This window comes from Schistocerca serialis, chromosome 1 (assembly GCF_023864345.2).
Source record: "Schistocerca serialis cubense isolate TAMUIC-IGC-003099 chromosome 1, iqSchSeri2.2, whole genome shotgun sequence".
Taxonomy (NCBI): Eukaryota; Metazoa; Arthropoda; class Insecta; order Orthoptera; family Acrididae; genus Schistocerca; species Schistocerca serialis.
In genome coordinates, this window is record NC_064638.1 from 116,356,353 (window position 1) to 116,376,250 (window position 19,898).

The 19,898-nt window shown below is 37.4% G+C and overlaps 1 protein-coding gene across 1 annotated transcript in view; it reads right to left on the reverse strand.

The window, feature by feature from the left end:
- Positions 1-19,898, reverse strand: part of LOC126446720 (glutaminase kidney isoform, mitochondrial-like) — a 205,042-nt gene that overhangs the window by 59,064 nt on the left and 126,080 nt on the right. The window contains exon 9 of the mRNA XM_050090989.1: positions 15,109-15,240. Coding sequence (XP_049946946.1) covers positions 15,109-15,240 — 132 coding nt within the window. The remainder of the gene's footprint in view (positions 1-15,108; positions 15,241-19,898) is intronic.

Below are 19,898 nucleotides of genomic sequence, written 5' to 3' on the forward strand. Positions count from 1 at the left end.
CCTGTCGCGACACCACTGGAGGCGGGCTGCACGATGTTGGGGCGTGAGCGGAAGACGGCCTAACGGTGTGCGGGACCGTAGCACAGCTTCATGGAGACGGTTGCGAATGGTCCTCGCCAATACCCCAGGAGCAACAGTGTCCCTAATTTGCTGGGAAGTGGCGGTGCGGTCCCCTACGGCACTGCGTAGGATCCTACGGTCTTGGCGTGCATCCGTGCGTCGCTGCGGTCCGGTCCCAGGTCGACGGGCACCTGCACCTTCCGCCGACCACTGGCGACAACATCGATGTACTGTGGAGACCTCACGCCCCATGTGTTGAGCAATTCGGCGGTATCTCCACCCGGCCTCCCGCATGCCCACTATACGCCCTCGCTCAAAGTCCGTCAACTGCACATACGGTTCACGTCCACGCTGTCGCGGCATGCTACCAGTGTTAAAGACTGCGATGGAGCTCCGTATGCCACGGCAAACTGGCTGACACTGACGGCGGCGGTGCACAAATGCTGCGCAGCTAGCGCCATTCGACGGCCAACACCGCGGTTCCTGGTGTGTCCGCTGTGCCGTGCGTGTGATCATTGCTTGTACAGCCCTCTTGCAGTGTCTGGAGCAAGTATGGTGGGTCTGACACACCGGTGTCACTGTGTTCTTTTTTCCATTTCCAGGAGTGTATATGGACAGAGGTACTGATGTAGCCATCTTTGTGATGGAGGTCAACATTGAGGAAGGTGGCTTGTTGGGTTGAGTAGGACCAGATGATGTGATTGGGGGGGGGGGGGGGGGGGAGGGGGAAGGTGTTGGGGTTGTGGGGAATGTGGAGAATGTGGGGAGGGTGTTCTCACCCTCGATCCAGATCACACAGGTGTCATCAGTGAATCTGAACCAGGTGAAGGGTCTAGGATTCTTGGCATTTAGGAAGGATTCATCCAGATCTCCCATGCCTTAACTCTCCTGTCACCCACCACATTTCAAAGTCCCACCATCTGGCCTGAGAGGAGCATTCTCCTCATGACTCTGTATAACCTGTATAACCCATGGCTGGAGCAACTGAATCACATTCTCTGCCAGGGTTCTGACTACCTCTCATAGTGCCCTGAAATGGGACATGTCCTACCCACTAACCTTCACATCCCTTCCACAGCAGTAATCCACTACCCACCAAAGCTAAACAGTATCCTCATCCATCCATACACAACCCCTGCTCCAAATCCCTTGCCTCAAGGCTCATATCCCTGCAATGGAACTAAATGCAAGACCTGTCCTATGCATTCTCCCATCACCACCTACTCCAGTCTGGTCACAAGCACCATCTATCCCATCAAAGGCAGGGCTACCTGTGAAACCAGTCATGTAATCTACAAGCTAAGTTGCAACCACTGTGCTGCATTCTATGTGGGCATAACAACAAATGAGCTGTATGTCCACATAAATGGCCACCAAGAAACTGTGGCCAAGAAACAACTGTGCCATCCCTTTGCTGAGCACACCAGCCAACACCACATTCTCCATTACAGTGACTGCTTTACAGCCTGTACCACATGTATTCTTCCCACCAAAACCAGCTGTTCTGAACTGTGCAGGTGGGAACCCTCCCTGAAATATATCTTAAGTTCTCATAACCCTCCTGGCCTCAACTTTCATTAGTCATTGTACTTATCCATCAAGCCCCTTCCCTGTTTCCATTCCAGCACTACACAGCCCTTTATTCCATAAGTGTACCCTCAGTCTTTTTAATTCTTCCTTTTCCATTATCCCCCTCCCCCTCCATCCTTCTGACCTCCCAGCTGCACCTCTCTCCACCTCGTCCCTGTATGCTCTCACAAGCAGCACTCTACCATCCCTCACCCCTACCCTGCTATCCATCCCCATCCCTGTCCCAGACTCCTTACCCCCATCACACAGTTGCCTCTCCCATCATGCACTGCTGCTTACAGTCTGGCTTCAACAGGCAGACTGTGGTCATGTGTGAGTGAGTTGCATTTGCATGACTGTGTGTGTGTGTTTGTGTGTGTGTGTGTGTGTGTGTGTGTGTGTGTGTGTGTGTGTGTGTCTACTTTCAACGAAGGCCTGGTTGACTGAAAGCTTATTGATTCAGCATCTTCGCTATATAGTGAGTAGTAACTATCCTTTTCAATATTGTTACATTCCATTCTGTATTTTCCATTGTTTGATAGTTTTAACTTCATTTGCTAGGAGTGCTGCTGTCACATCATGCCATGAGGTGGCCCACAAGCTTTAGTAAGTGTGTGAATCAGGCACAGAGGTCACCAAAGGTTGTCTATGCCTTGTTTACATAATTGCTGCATGCTTCATCTGTGACTTTATGATGGAACTTAAACTGTGTGATGTATTGCAGTACATATGCTTGTGTAGAGAAGTTAAGTTTATTTGTAATTTAGTTTCTTAGTATTTCATTATCCCATTTTTATTTCTGTTTAAACACACCACCCGATAATGACTTGTCAGATGAAACAACTTATGTGACTGGATGTCGAAATGCATAATAAAAAGTAATAAAAATAACAAGGTCACTGTTTGCTTAATCTGTGTAACTTACAGATTATTATTTGTTGTTCCAAGACAATGTATTGTTTCAGGACAAATTATCTATGAAACAGAATGTAGTCATATTTACTCGAAGACTCTGATGGACAGGAATAAAAAAAAAGTGTGACCATGTAACTACATGAATTAGAATGGCTGTGTGAATGACATTTTAACTATAAACAATTCATAAACATATTTTTGTGACCTTTCTAAACTCAGATCATACTTTAAGAGCAAGAGAAATAGCTGTATGTTACTTATCATTAAACCTTAGATGCAGGTATTATGTTTCAGTATGGCATACACTTACTATGATCCTCATCTAAATCAAAGCAAGAGCTATGACAAAAGCAGTATCAAAGCCTTTCCACCAGCGGTTTTGCATTTGCATTTACTGTGTTGTTTGAAGAGGTGAACAAACAACAAAACCAAAAAAGAAAATGCCCTGTGACAACAGAGGCTATTGTAATGTGCAATAAGCTGTTTGGACCATGTATATTCTCAAATTTATGAGCTTATCCTTTTTTCAGCCTTCCTTGAAATGTTTTAAACTCCAACTGTATAATATGTCATGCTAACACAATTAACCCCTGTGATTAAAAAAAATCATAAAATTACTGTACTACAAAAAGATGTATTTTTGTTTATGTGAATACATGTTATCATAATTGTTCTGTGCTGATGAGTGAATTTCACTTTCTGTAAATCTTTTTTTGATTTAATGTTCTATGTTATGATCTTAGTATGACTATAGCTTTACTGATGTACTTTGGAACAATGTTAATTGTGGCCAGTGGGTTGTATGTTGTCTGGTAGGAAGAAAGGAAGGAGAAACGTAAAGTTTTCTGGAGTTGCATACAAATGGAATGAATTTCACTGAGTGAACATTGTAATGATGGCAGCAAGGCATCTAGGATTATTAAAAATGAAAATTACATATGAATCCATTTGTCGTCTATGTTATTTTTAAGAAACACGTCAACCTATAGGGTTTCCAGACCTACAAAAGAACCTGGCTTGTGGACAGAAGAAATTCAAGCAACAATTTGAAGGAGATTCTTAAAAAACAAGATGAGTATTTTTTCTTTAAAACTACCACCAGACCTGACCAACAATGTTTTAACTCTATGAATATTCATTACAATTAATGGACTTCCAATTGTGTATAACAAAGGAGGTCATTAAAGTGGTGCCATTGTAACCAGGATACTTGCACATTTGTGTTTTTGACAATGTTTATGTTTCAGGTGATCAAAAAGCATATAATTGTATTGCAAAGTGAACCTATTTTAAACCAAATATAATTTGACATAGTACATGTGGGAAGTTTTGGAATGATACAGCACTATGGACATACATGGTTGTAAAAGGATGTAGCATTATTACCAATGTTGACACACCCTAACAAATCCAGGACAATAATAAGCTAAGTCCCAATTAAAAGATTTATTTTTGTATTTTCTCAGTGTAGTGTTGTGTGAACATTTTGACTAGTTTTTTCTTGCACTGATAATTTACGAACAAATTAACAAAAAATGGATCGTGATCCAAACAATGAAATATATATTCTGAACTCACCAGTTTCAACTAGTGACTATAAACAGAACACAGCTGATAAATACATTTTTCAGGATATATTAAACAATAGTACACCAAAACAGTTAAATGAAATCAGTGCAGACTTGGGATTTTTAGACAGTAGTGTCCTAGATTTGAGTCCAGATGATGAGAAACAAGAACAGTCGCACGAAAGTGAAACAATGCTGCGTGAAAAACCCAAACAGTTAAATTTACAAGATTTACTGCATTAATGTTATCAACAAAAAAAGTGAAAAACTGTCATCAACAGAAAAAAATAGTGAAAAACTTGCAAAGTCAATAGTCTTAGAATGAAATCTCATTAGAGCAGAGCTTAATGCACAAATGTCAAATGTTAGAAAAGACTTAGTTGGTGTGTTTTCTCAACATAAAGCTACAGATTAACGTGTGAAAAAGTAGGTAGAGGCTTCAGAATCCAAAATACAATCTTTAGAGAAAAACAAAGGGAAGTAGACAAGGACCTCAGACCTGAGATAGGTGCTGTTGAAGTTAGATGTAAAGATGCTCTTGGAGACACTAGTAAACAAGCTGTAACCTTTATAAATAAGTTAAATGAAAAAATAGACAGAGTTGCCTTAGACGTAGATGAAAAAGTTCAGAAGACAGCTGAGATAACAGATTCAAAGATGTCAGACTTATATAGTGATGCCACTATCATCAAAAAACGAGAACAACAGTTGCAAGATGGGCTTATCTAAAAACATTCTGTAATGTAGAACACCCAAGCTACCCTACTATGCCACTAAAATGTTTCTCTAGTAACAAACATATTCATCCAGTTGATTTTATGCAACATTGCTGTGATGACTGATGAATTGAAAATTAAGTTCATTATAAGATCATTGGAAGGGGAAGCCTTGTCATGGGCCAACCAACCTGACTGTAGTAATTTATCCATAGATGAAATTGAAAAGTGTTTCTTGAAAAAGTTTTGGTCTGATACTGAACAGACAAGGATAAAGGGTGAGTTTTTAAATGGTCCAATGTACAGGGAACAGACAGGGGGTATGAAAGAGTTTTGCAAATACCAGATCATGAAACTTGCACACTTAGACCAACCGTTTGATGAATTAACTCAAATAGATGCACTTAAGAGAAGGCTACCAGAAAGAATTCAAATTGGATTAGTTTATGGGTCAGATGATTCCGTAGACCAGTTCCTGAAATATGTAGAAAAGTTGGATAGGGCATATGACGGGAATGATCAACATAGTACTGATTTCAGGAGGCAAAACTGGAGTAACCACAATCATGATAGAAATACTAATAATAGTGACAATTTTAACCAAGGACATAACAACAACACCCTAGGGCGGAATGACAGGAATCCAAATAATTTTAGAAGTTATCTGATGTGGGACCAATCTGTGGAGACCAACAGTTTTATGAGAATAGAAATTCTGGGAACAGAAGTGGTGATATGAATTTTGAAAATATAGATGGACAGTGGACAAATAATAAACAGTCGTGTCCCCCCCCCCCCCCCCCCACACACACACACACAGACACACACATACATGTGAGAGATAATGATAGTAGATGTGATAGGCTAAACTGAAACCCTCTCTGTTGGCGGAAACATTAGTGAACAGTCAATTTTTGACAGTAAACAGAAACATAAAACCTACACAACTTTTATGTAAAATTCAGAGAGTTAACATCTACTTGTTTACTTTCTGAGTACAAAAATAATCAAGAGGATGTTTTTCTGTTTGTTGTGAAAAAAGTTTTTCGGTTATACCAAAAAGGTAAGGTATGGAATTTTACAAAATGTACAAGTATATCAAATTATGTTGAACACCCTAAGTAACTAGCAAACATGAAAGTGTAAAAGGTTATATAATTACAGGAGTAATGAGATTAGTACACAGTGAATACACAATTTTTGGTAAATTTTGAGGAAGTATATGGGATATATATAACTATTAGTGGAAGAGTACAACTGACATATTTAGAATCATGAACTAGTTTTTAGGGTGTTTGTATAATGTAACAAGAGAAAATACAGTTGCCTAGAGAAGTGCATTTGAAAGTAATGAAGTGATTGTAGGAAGTGTTAACTTCCTGACCCACTAAGTTAAAGTAATATGATTGTATACAGTAATGAGTTGTGCAAGCAATGCAATAATTACAAACAGTAAAATACTAAAACATGTAAATAGTGTAATGTCTGTTTCTTTTGTAAGAGGAAAAGCTATACCAGTTGTGAGGTCTGCTGCTATGTAATGTTATTTTGTGAGGTTGATCTATTGTGTAATAGGAAGGAGGTGATTTTTCTTAGGTAATTCTTATTACGAAGTATTTAATGGAGTAATGTGGTGACATTATGTTGCTCCATTGAGGATATATTTGAAGCATTTAATGATGTATTAATGTATTACTGATCTAATGAGGAGAATGATGTTCAGTAGGAATTGATTAGGGAACATGTTTTTTCTTACTTTGGAGAAAGTTTATGAAAGACACACATAGTCAGCAAGATTTGTAATCCAAGTTGTTTTTGATTTGAAGTAACAGAAGCAAGTAAATACTCAATTATATTTATGCAGGAAGGTTGATTCTATGTGAAGTGTGACATGTATTGTAATTAGTCAACATGTCAGAAATCTGTACACTGAAAAGTGATTAAGCTTCTTGTTGGTAATTAATGTGAAGAATATGACTCTTGAAAACAGGAAGTAAACTGAAGAATGTTTTAGTGAATTAACAACAGTATCTATAATACTACATATTTGTACATTGTTGAAAGGTAATGAGAAGTGAAAACTGTTTATTTCTGAACTTTGTAAATTTTTTATACTTAACACTGAACCATATTAGGTAAGCCAGGATGACCATCTGAACACTTCATGGCTGATGTATTCAGTACACAAAAGGCTATATGAATTTAACTACTTATTGTATCAGACTATACACTTGAGACATATAACTGTTTCATTACTATTTCTGAAAATCTAATGACAGGTAGTAGTCATTTTGTTACTTTTCTGAAAACATGATGAGGCATATACTAAGTTTTTGAAACGTTTTACCCCAGGTGGGAAACTATGTACTGAATCTGTTTTGTGCTTGATGTGCACCAAGTGTTACAACCATACAGTGACTTATTGAAACATGTAATGATCAACTTTTATCTGTAAAGAATTCCAACTTTTAAGTGTTTCAACACAACCATATCCCACACAATGACTTGTAAATATCTTAGTGCTGTTACATATTTTCTTTGATGTTTTGTTATTTATGTAACCAACTCTGAGTATGGGGGGGGGGGGGGGATGATTCATGAATAATACTAAGAGGTACAAAGACTACAATGCCACTGAATACTGTAACCACACTCCATAAAAAACTGCATAACATTTTATCATTTTTGAAAATACCTTGAAGATACTGTCTGTTAGCTGGTAATATATATACTGAAGTGAGTAAAAGATATCAGGAGAGTTGTTGAAATCTGTAGGCACTTGTTCCCCAAACTTTGATACATAATATCATCTGTGTTCAGTATATAATTTTGTGTTTTACCTAAGTAGACATTTTTCAATTCTATCTAGTCCTAAGTGAATTTTCAACCAGAAATGGTATGTAAATTTCAGACAGCCCCATGATCTGGGGAGGACATTTTCATTTTTGTGCTTTAAGTGTTAGTTACCTGACATATTTCTATGGACATTCACCATAGTGCTTATAAACATGTTATTTCATTGATGTTGTATAGTATCCTAAACCATGACTTGAACCAAATTGTTAGTGAACTTGGCTGTGTGTTTAAACACACTACATGGTATCCTCAACTGGACTTGAACTTAAATTGTCACAAAGAACTTTTAGCTATGTGATATATTTTGCCATATGGTATCCCCAATTGAAGTTGTGCCATGTTAGCGTACTAGACTTATATTTATACTACTATACACCTAATCTAGTATCCTGGAACTAAGTAGTGCTTATGTAGCACACAGAACTTTATCAAATGCTTTGATGTTTTAGTAGTGTCTATGTTGCACACAGTATTTCATGAACTATTGACAATGTAAAATGGTATATTAAGCCATGGTAGTGCCAAAAAGGCACAGAGGGCTTTCTTCTGAGATATGGTATTGCATTTTTTGGGTAGTGAAATTGGTATTGTAATCTACAATATTACAAGTGGTATTGTATTTTACAGTTATGATGAAAGTAACAGAAAAATAGTATTAACTTTTCAAAAACTGAGTAACTTTAGGAAGTCAAGTGTATAAGAGAACAAATCACATATCTTTTTATTTTCTGCATCCAAGTTAAAATTTACTGATTGTCAATTGTTAGTTTTAGTCTTGTTACCCCTAATACATTAATATTTGCTTTACAATTTTGTCTTAGTATAAGTATTTTTCTTTGTTATTGATAATTAGTATTTGTACAAAATTCAACAGCATAATTATATCTGACAAAAGCTATTTCTTTTTATTTTTTATTTATTTATTTTTTTTTTTTTTTTTTCAACTTGAGTTACTATTTGCTTTTGCCTAAAGGTTTCCCAAGTATTCTTTTCACTTAACTTCAAATCAGTTAAGAAATCACTTTGATGTTTCTTCATTTTTTTATTATTTTTTTTTTAAATTCAGATTCTTAGAGCTTTGTTTATCCTGCAATTTCCTTATATATATATATAAAACCTTCAGGACCACTGGCAATATGAAGAACCATCAGACACCACCCTCTAATTCAGCACACCCCAGATGCCTCTTTTTACCAGCCTTCCACTATTCAGACCACAGTAACCTGGATATTTTGGAAACCCCTGTTTTACTGCACATACTAATTTTCAAATTTGTAAACACTGTGCACACCTGCAAGGCTTTCTCTCACAGTGGAATGTGAGCAAAACTCTTGGGCGGGGGGAATGTTTGAAGTCATAAAATTACTGTGCTATAAAAAGATTTTTGTTTATGTTAATATATGTTATCATAATTGTTCTATTGTACTGTTGAGTGAATTTCATTTGCTTTAAATTTTTTTTTATTTAATATCTTCGATCTTAGTATGACTATATCTTTACTGATGTACTTTAGAATGATGTTAACTGTGGGCAGATGGTTGTAAGTTGTCTGGTGGGAAGGAAGGAAGGAGAAATGTAAAGTTTTCTGGAGTTGCGTACAAATGGAATGTATTTCACTGAGTGAACATTGTAACTGATGGCAGCAAGGTATCTAGGATTATTAAAAATGAAAATTATGTACAAATCAATTTGTCATATATGTTATTTCAAGAAAAATGTCAACCTATAGGGTTTCAAGACCTACAAAAGAAACTGGCTTGCAGACAGAATAAATTCAAGCAATGGATTGAAGGAGATCCTTAAAAAACAAGATGAGTATTTTTTCTTTAAAACTACCACTATACCTGGCCAACAATATTTTATCTCCATGAGCTTTTATTATAATTAACAGTCTTCCAATTGTGTGTAATAAAGGAGGCTGTTAAACTATGTGTTCCCATGCACATTTGTGTGTGTTTTTTCTTCTGATGAAGGACATTCGCAATAGCTGAAAAACATTCCGGAATCTACTTTTAAATGTGCCTCTCCATTGCTCAGTGGTTCCTCCGTGTGTAGAACACCAGTCTGTGGTGTCATCCAAAGAATGAGGTTACAGGATGAAGTTGGTATCTCATGACAGAATCACAAGCTAAAGACAATTGCTGCCAGATGCAGCCACAAATGAGAGGTATCAGTGAAGACATGCCCTCAGAAGGTTCCATAAGCTGCTGCTGCTGGAACTCTACTTACCTCAGAGTGCAGCACCACTCAACCTGCTCTGTGGTAGCCAACTATGATAGCAGCTCTGTTGCAACTCAGATCCAGCAGTGAGCTAATATCATAGTCAGGACTGTGTACTGAAGTTACAGTTAAATGTACATTGATACGTGACTGCCATTCATTAAGTTATAATCAGTTACCATAGTGTTCTGTGACAATACTAAATATATACTGTCAACACCACTAAATACATATTGTCATTCATGTGGAAAGGTTAAGTGTCATATACGAGGCATGTTTTTTAAGTAAGGTCCATTTGAACATAAGTATGCAATGAAAGGTTATTTCAAAAAAATAAATGTATTTTCAGAAAGTACATACTTCACTCTATTTTTTGACATAGTTGCCACAATTTGTTCAAACATGTATCATACCTCTCAACCAATTTTAAAATATCCTCTTCACAAAAACTTGCCGCCTGCTCCATTAACCTAGAGTTCACTGCCATTTTCACATTGTCGTCATCATTGTGACGATTGCCACTGAGGTGTTGTTTGAGTTGGAGGAACAGATGGTAATCGCTCAGTGTAAGATCAGGAGTGTATGGTGGGTGGTCTACAGCTTCCCAGCCAAAACTCTCCAATAAATCGCAGGTCTGATCTGCAGTGTGAGGCCTTGTATTGTCATGGAGAAGGACAATTCCCTCTGTCAGCATGCCATGTCTTTTGTTTTGAATTGCTCTGCGTAGCTTTCTCAGGGTTTGGCAGTATGCTTCTGCATCAATAGTGGTTCCTCGTCCATGATGTCAACCAACAAAACACCATGCATATTCCAAAACACCAGTGCCATGATTTTGCACTGGGACAGAGTCTGTTTGGCCTTCACCTTTACAGACAAGTATGTGTGTCACCATTCCATGCTCTGTTGCTTTGATTTGGGCATGATATGCAAAACCCATGTTTCGTCTCCAGTTACAATCTGACTCAAGAAGCCTTCACCTTCTTTGTGATAATGAGTCAAGAACTTCATTGCACACTCAAATCTTTGGTTTTTGTGGTCCTCTGTTAGGAGTTTCAGGACGCAGCAGGAGCTCAGTTTCCTAAACTTTAAGTGTTCAGAAACAATGTTGTAAAGCACTGATCTCAATATGTCAGGAAATTTGTTTGAGAGACCTGTTATTGTGAAGTGCCTGTTCTCACAAATCCTCGCTTCAACTGATGCCACCAAACTGTCTGTAATCAAAGAAGGGCGACTGGAGCGGTCCTCATCGTGGACGTTGTCACGGCCATCTTTGAATTCTCATACCCACTTACACAGTTTGCTTTCACTCATAACAGTATCACCGTACCCTTTGCAAATCTGTCAATGAATTACTGCAGCAGACAGGTTCCTTGCTGACAAAAACTGTATCACTGAGCAAACCTCACCTGTGGCGGGTGAGTTGATAGTCTTAAAAATTTTGAAAGCACAGAACAGAACCATACAGGTTAGCTACAGAGCTGAAACTGAGCACAGTTGTTCCCAAGGCAAGCTGGTACATGATGCATGTGCCCATTGTGGTATGCACATGGTCTACTAGTGTCTACAACAAAATGGACCTCACTTAAAAAAACATGCCTCGTATTAAAGAGTCTTAGATGTGTCATACCTCCTGCTTGACCTCCTCCAGAAGTAAAACTATAGAACTGTCATCCCAGTCTATTCTAAGTCATATTGATAATAAAAGAGCAGGAGCAGCTTTGTTTTCAAAGTAGCTAGCAGCCTTCCTTCAAATTTACATGGATGTGGAATAAGGACACATATCAGTAGGACCTGTAGTGACAGTTGACTGTCGACATAGAAAATCTTTGGTGACTTACTTGTCTTTCTTTAATGTATAAGGGATAGTTATAAAGTTGTGTGTAGAAAAATGACAGCTTATATAATTAATTTTGGTTTCTTTGCAGATACATGTCTATAGTCCTGGTGTACATTTAAATTTGTGTCACACAGTACTGTTTGACACCATATAGAAGCGACAATTAAAGTCCATTAATAAGGTGGAGTACTGTGCAACAATTTTTTTTCTTCGCTTTTAGGAGACCAAACTGTAACAACCCTTGCTAAGAAGGTGGAAGTTTATGGCAACAATACTTCTAGTGTGGTAAAGCAAGTCTGTATGGTGGAGGACAAAGTGGCAGACCACCTCTCCGTGAAGAGAACAGTAGGCCCTAGTGCTTCAAGACTGATGTATCAGATTTAGGTGATAGAGAAAAATGTGAGAAACAGTCACTTATTATTGTTAAACATCTTTCATGACATCCTGAACCCAAAAATTATCTCCACCTGTCAGGTTCCACAACTGCTTACAACCATTAAAAAAGCCTATTGAATCAAGGCACTGCTGGAAATGTTGCAGCTGTGTCTGACCAACCCTCATGACTTCTTTAGCCACATAATCATGGTGGATGGGCACAAGTTGTACCACAATGATCCTGAGACCAAGGAGAAAGAAGTGGAAACTTGTGGATTCCCAACTGCTGAAAAAAATAAAGACTGAACCATCCTCAGACTGGGTAATGCTGAGTGGTTTTTGGACCATGTTATGTTCATGAGAGACAAATCATCACAGGAGCATACTATCAAAATTTCATGTTGAAGCTGTGGCTGTCAAGATGAAGCTTTACAAGGAGCTGTCCAAGGGATTGATTTTGCTCCTCAACAACACCCCAGCTCATTCTGCCGAGGATGCAGTTACACATGCCGTTTCTTCAGATTTTCAAACCTTTCCTCACATCCTATATTCTCCTGGCATGGCGTCCAGCAACTTCTTCCACTTTTCTCAGCTGGAGAAACCATTACTTGACAGGATATTTCCAGAATGACAACAAGGTGATTGTCAAGTTGGTGCATTTCCTGACTGCCCTAAAGGGAGATTCCTACAATCCAGGTCTATGCTAAGTCACCCATCATTAGAGAGGGTGTGTCACTTTGAACAGTGAATATGTACAGAAGGGCTAACACCATCACCAGTTTCACAGTTGAGACTTTTTTGTATTATTGTTATTATTATTATTATTATTATTATTATTATTATATTGAGACATCTACCTGCTCATATATATTGGTTCATTCCATATCCCTGAATATTCTTCTTCTTGATGAGCTCTACGGAACATGATGAATGAAGCAATGAATGAATGTAAGTGATTCAGAAATAGTTAAGTTCAGTATACTTTAATGGCAACCATGCAGTCATGCACACAGGCAAATCATGTATTCATAGCATGTAAATTTATACATATTTTTATGGAAATTCTGCATGTGATCTACAGAACATGGAATTAACTACCTAACTAACTGATAACAAAGTGTGTCAAAATCAGTATGACCCAGAGATAGATCCCCCAAAGATGTTCACACAACAAGACTGAAGAGAGTGAGAAGTATGAACAAAGGAATAGTGTGAATTTTCTTAGCTACAAATGTACACATATGAATAAGTACAGTCAATGGAAATAAGTTAATAATAGTAATTGGTACACTGAAGTATAATGTCCTAATGTTTTCAAAAGAGTTCAAGAAAAATGGCCAAAGATTTGCTTGCTTTAGATTTTGTTCTGTCTCCTCAACATGTCAACTCACAGGATAAGCAAAACAATTGTGTTTCTTAAGGAGTTGTTCCATATTTATCTTACAGCAGAGTTGTGGCTTCAAGTGATTTCTCTCTCCTGTCAGACATACTGCAACATTTCAAGCAGTAGTGAGATGATGGGCTTTCATTTAGGATGAGCAAGATAAACAACTTACAGTTTCTTTGAAAAGGACATGAATGATTTCATTCCTCATCTTTTTGCAATCTGAGCACATACTCTTCCTTCTTCCCTTCTTCTCAAAACTAAAAGGCTCTATAAATGAGTATCATTTTCAGTTATCAAAAATGTTATGTATGCCAGTGAAGAATTCCTGAAAAGGACAGAGCCAAAATAGTCCCAACCTTTTCTCTGCTGCTTCTTCAAATCGCTTTTATGGAATACAAAAAAGGAGGACTGTTATAATATCGTAGCGCCTTGTGTCTTGGGGCAATTCATAGCACATCATAAATGTATGCCTGCTTAGCACCACAATGAAAGTCCCACAAGGCTGCCTCCTCCTCTTGCTGCATAATATAATCACGAAAGTAGTTTACATTTTTCTTTGCTCAAAGAAGGTATATGATGGCTTGCTGACTCTACATTCAGTTTTAAACAGACAAGCTGTTACAGTAGAAGCTGAGAACACTGGGCTATACTGTAGGTGTGTATATCTACATATCTGCAGGTGAAAATGTATCAGTTGAGATGAAAAGGGAAAAAAACGTGAAATTTTAAGGATTAGCAGATATCTTCTCTAGAAGATACATGTAATATTATGACTTATTAAGCACCATATATTGCGGTTAGAAATTGTTCCTCCAGTTGGAACATTTACTCAACAATGTGTCAAAGGGGGGAGATGAGATCTGCCTTAGTTCTGTCCTAGTTTGTTAAAAGTCGATTCTATTGTTTAATTTAAGTATGGTTTTGAGAAATTTCCCATGTTTATCTAGTTGAAAGCTGATACTGAGTTACACTGTATTCATATTATCCAAAATGTCACTTTAAAAGCATATTACACTCAATTTTAATTATGCGAGTCAACCGTAAATAAACATAGGCATGAAAATAATGCAATAACTTAATTAACATGGTCTAATGCGAAGTTTTATAACCAAACAAAATTGTTATAGATGACACCACAATTGAAAAACCATTTTTATTAAATTTTGTTTCCTATTTCTTCAATTCAAGGAGAATTAACACGATATTTTTGTTGGTTACTTTTGTTGCTATACAGCAGAAGTTTCTCAATTATTCTGCTTCTTTTTCTGTTTTGGATTTTTAATTTTCAGTGTAAACCCTAACATTATTGATTTATGGATAACTGAAACATGTTTCCAAAGACACACTGTTAGCAGCCACTAGGTAATTCACACAATGTCACAGAATATACTAAATGTGTGAGAAGATATAAAGGCAATTCAGAGAAAAGCAAACGATTTGCATTCATTTCTTCTAACGTACAGAGTATAACATAAGTAACCAAAATTAAACCTTGCAGCAGTTTTTGTTTCAAGTGTTGCATATAGAGGTCACTTCTGTAGCATGCTAAATCTATAGCTTCAAGTAATGTTTACAAACCATATAATAATTAAGAAAGTTCCTTACCTCACAAAATGTTCTACATTTTACACTGTTTCCATAGTGATCAATAGGTGGAGCAAACATAGAAACACCCATGACATTTGGTACAACAAGTATCATTGCTCCACTCACACTTGATTTAGCTGGTAGTCCAACCTGGAATAAGAAACTGAGTGTACAAACTAACTTTGTAAATAGAGGCTGCAACAAATCTAGCTTTATGCAGATATCAGAAAAGCCTGAAATTGTGAGTAGACTATCCAAGTAAAATAGAGTTTAATTATATTTCACTGCAGCACTCTTTCAGCACCTTATACTGTACATATTAAAAGCATCAGCATCATGTTACCAAAATGTATTATCCAAATCTCTTAATCTTTCTGCCATTGTAGTCACACAATTTTCAGGGGAGTATATCATAATTATTAGTTTTCATTGTCATTCCATTAAGTATTTTTTTATAAATATTTTACATCAATTACAAATCTCTTGTAGCTGTAACAGGATTCTTAAGTACCTGACTTAATATTACAGTTGAGGCTGTGCGAATGGAGCTCAAATATAATGTATGGAGTATCAAGAGAAATTTGTGACTGGACTGATGATTTCTTGGTTGGGAAGATGCAGAATGTTATCTTGAACGGAGTCATTGTTGGAGGTGGCAGTAACTTTAGGTGTGTTTCAGAGAAGTATGTGACATTTACGGTTCATATTGTATATTAACAACCTTGCAGACCAAAGTAACCTAAGATTTTTGTAGATTATGCAGTTAGGTGTAATGAAATACTGTTTTAAAAAATCTGCATAAATATTCAGTCTGATCTCAATAAGATTCCAAAGTGGTACAAAGATTGGCATGCTGCTTTAAGTGTAAAAGTGTGCACTTCACAAAACAAAAAAACATTGTATCCTCTAACTACAATACTAGTGAATCATAACTGGAACTGGTCAACTCATACCTGGGTGTAACAATTTGTAGGGGTATGAAATGGAATGATCATACAGGCTCAGTCATAAGTAAAGCATGTGGTGAACTTCAGTTCACTGGTAGAATAATAGAGAAATGCAATCAGTCTACAAAGGAGACTGCTTACAAAACACTCATGTAGGCCATCTTAGAAATTGGGAAATGATAGGATTCCACCAGGCTGGGTTTTCAGAGAAAATATAAAAAAGCATCCTAGAATGTTACTCAGCTATTTGAGAACCACACCAAATATAGGGCCAACAGGGGATACTGAGAGCAGCTCGAGTGGTCACGGGTATGTTTGATACATGAGATACTGACATGGAGATGCTGAATAAACTCAACTGGCAGACACTTGAAGACAGATGCAAAATGTTCCAAAAAACCCTATTTATGAAGTTTCAAGAACCAGCTTTAAGTGGTAAATGTAGAAATACGCTATAACCCCCCTATATACTGCTCCCATAGGAATCACATAGACAAGGTTAACTGAGTTACAGTGTGCACAGAGGTGTGTAAACAATTAGCACTGAAGTTATCCAATCAGATTGTTGCATGAGCAAATTCAAGCAGCCCACCAGAGACATTGATACCAAATGCGTGCTTGATTTGAGTTCCTCAAACTGAATAAAGCAGCCATACCGAGACTGGACATGGGTCGGTAGTAAGGATGAAACCCAAGCGCAAGGCTGAGCAATGTCATGCACATCATGAGAACCATTGACACTAATTGTATCTGGCAGGCTGCTTCAGTTTGTGCACATTATGGCTTGATTGGCTAACTTCAATACTAATTAATACAGAAATGGACCAACATATCAATTTTTTTCTGAACAATTATTTCTCAGCACAACCTACCATGCAACATTTTTACAAGCTTATCAGAGTATTTCTGACCACCCTGTATTAGCAAAAACCTCAAAGAGTTCTTGACCAATTGACTTCAAATTTTTTATAATATACTCTAACACATACTCAGATGAACATAGGCTATAATTTTTTAAGCAATGTACAGGTTTTCTGTTAAAACCAGCTGCGAGACTGAAAGCCCTATGCTCTGCTGTGGAAATGTGCAATTTTGGCCAGTTTTAACTATGACAGTACAAGTAAAACATTTATATCACTAGACAAATCACTTTAGTTGTATATATCCCTTCTCTATATATATAGTTTTTCAGAAAGATTGTGTACACAACAATCTGCTGTTTTGTTTGCTTCCATGCAGTAGGTTTCAACCAAAATCAGGAAAGTTGTATTTATGGCTAATTTTGTAGTCCTACCCATTTGAATCTACTACCCTCACAGATGCAGCAGCTGGAGAGGTTTCTCGTACCCCATATATCAATGTTCCCATACCATTCAGCCAATCATTTTAAGCAACTTCAGTTCCCAATCAAGGGTTTATATGCACTAATAACCAATAAGCTCAAAGTCAGAGAGAGGAGGAAGAGGAGATGGATAGAGATGTGGCGGGGGGGGGGGGGGGGGGGGGGCTGAGAGACAGATGTAGTGGGATGGATGGTAAGAGGGGTGAGAAGAAGATGGAACAGAATGTGGGGGAGGAGAAGACAGGCAGGGAGAGGCAGGAGGAGATACTGGGCAGAGATGTGTGAGGAGGAGACAGAGTGAGAGAGGACGAGGTGGAGATGGACAGAGTGAGAGGGGAAAAGGAATTATGACATAAACACAGTTACCATACATATATTTTATCAATTTTGAAGCATTGCTTGTCTGCTAGTCTACTAAAAAGTTCCCACAAACTCATCTGCTTTGCATGAAAATGTAATAACTTTCTGATGATATTCAGCTGGACTAACAAGAAGAGTCAAATTTTGAATTAATATGACTGCTGTTAATGAATTCATACCCTAAGACATGTTTCAATGTTTGCTGTTTGTTGTTACTCCTGTGTTTTCAAAGGCATAGGTCCAGAGTTCAAGTCTTCATCCAGCACACAGTTTTAACTTGCCGGAAAGTTTCATGTCAGTGCACGAATCACAGAAGAGTGAAAATTTCAGTTATGAGAGGTATTTACACTGTTTTATCAGACTACATCACTTTTATAGTACTCTTACCCAACGACAATTGCATTTACTTTGCTTTCAGTTCACGGATTCCAACAGCAGAAGTTTTTTAATTTTATTGAGATAGAAAATGTTTCAGCTCATCTTTACTGAGAGGAGTTACATGCTGACATTTTAATCTACATAACTCCCCACACTTTGAAATTCCAGGTCTGTGGCAAGTCAAACATGTGTGGAAATGCAAATTCAAAAAATAATCACTGCCCATGTAAATCTATTTGTCTTTAACTATTTTGGATATCACTTCTAAAGTTTGACTGCTAGTCACTGTACAGCTTCCTACCTCTGTAAGAGCTGTCCTTACACCTTCTCTTATGGACAGCTACTGTGCAAATAGCTTTTGATCTTTGCATTGTGAATGTCCCTTTCTGATCTCTCTATACAAAAAACAGTTCATATCATTCCGTCTGTGGATGCACCTGGCCAATGATTATGCTGTCCCTTCCCGGGTTTGCCTATTCTTCCCTTCTCTAATACCTACACAAATATGGGTATGCCCCATCTTAAGTCTTTAACAGTACACACAGTCTCCAACCCTTGTCATTATGCAACTCAATGATGAAGTGTCTTCAGAGGACATCCACTATATGCAGTTGATCCAAATGTATGTTTCCTGACTCCCTCTTTTCTGCCTTTGTACCTTTATTTCTTCTAATGCCATAATTGACATATATTCTATTAAATCATCTAATAGTGAGCTTTCTCTCTCATTGTTCCACATACATTTGTTTTACCATTTATTACTAATAACATTCATGCATGCTTCTCCAAAAAGGTCTTCACCAGCCAATAAATATTCATTGTCAATGACTGTCCACCAGGGATCTATTGATTGTTACTAAATTACAATGCTCATCTTTAGTCTTTATTATTAAATGGTTCAAATCGCTCTGAGCACTATGGGACTAGCATCTGTGGTCATCAGTCCCCTAGAACTTAGAACTACTTAAACCTAACTAACCTAAGGACATCGCACACATCCATGCCCGAGGCAGGATTCGAACCTGCGACCGTAGCAGTCGCGTGATTCCTGACTGAGCGCCTAGAACCATGAGACCACCGCAGCCGGCCCTTTATTATTAAAACAGTGACATTTTGCTGATATCGATAACAATTTTAATAATGCAGCATCGACTGTTTACATACATGAAGTGTTCTTTTTTCTTCATTTCTCTAGACAAATGCTCATTATTGTTTTAAAAAGTAGCTTCTTAAGTTCTACTGAGAATAAGTCTAAGTCTGTTTTTAATTTTTATTTCATCTTTCCAATAGTTATAGGACAGGACACATCTACTTACTAACTCATAAATTCTACAGTTTTATGCTTCTTAACATTCTATATTAATAGCTATAGCCTTTTTTATTCCACTTTCTAAAATCATTTATTCATTGGCACTCACTCAACAGAGATAACTTGAGTCTTTTGTATTATTTTCATTCATCAGCTGTTAAACAATACATTAGCACTCTTTTGTCAGAGATAACAATAAATAGTCTTAGCTATTGCAGCAAAATGATTGACTCACCAAATTTTTTGCTTTTTACTTGCGTGTCAGTATGTCATACTCCACTTGGGGGATAGCTACCTTTCCCATCTTCTTCCTTCTGTGACACTGCTAACATGTCATTTACCTTAAGTTTCATAATTGCATTTAAATGACTAAAAAAGTATTGTATGAAGTAAGTACATCAGAGGTCTGTATGTATTTGTTCACCTGCAGTATCCAACCTCCTTTATAAAACATAATATAAACCCAACCAAT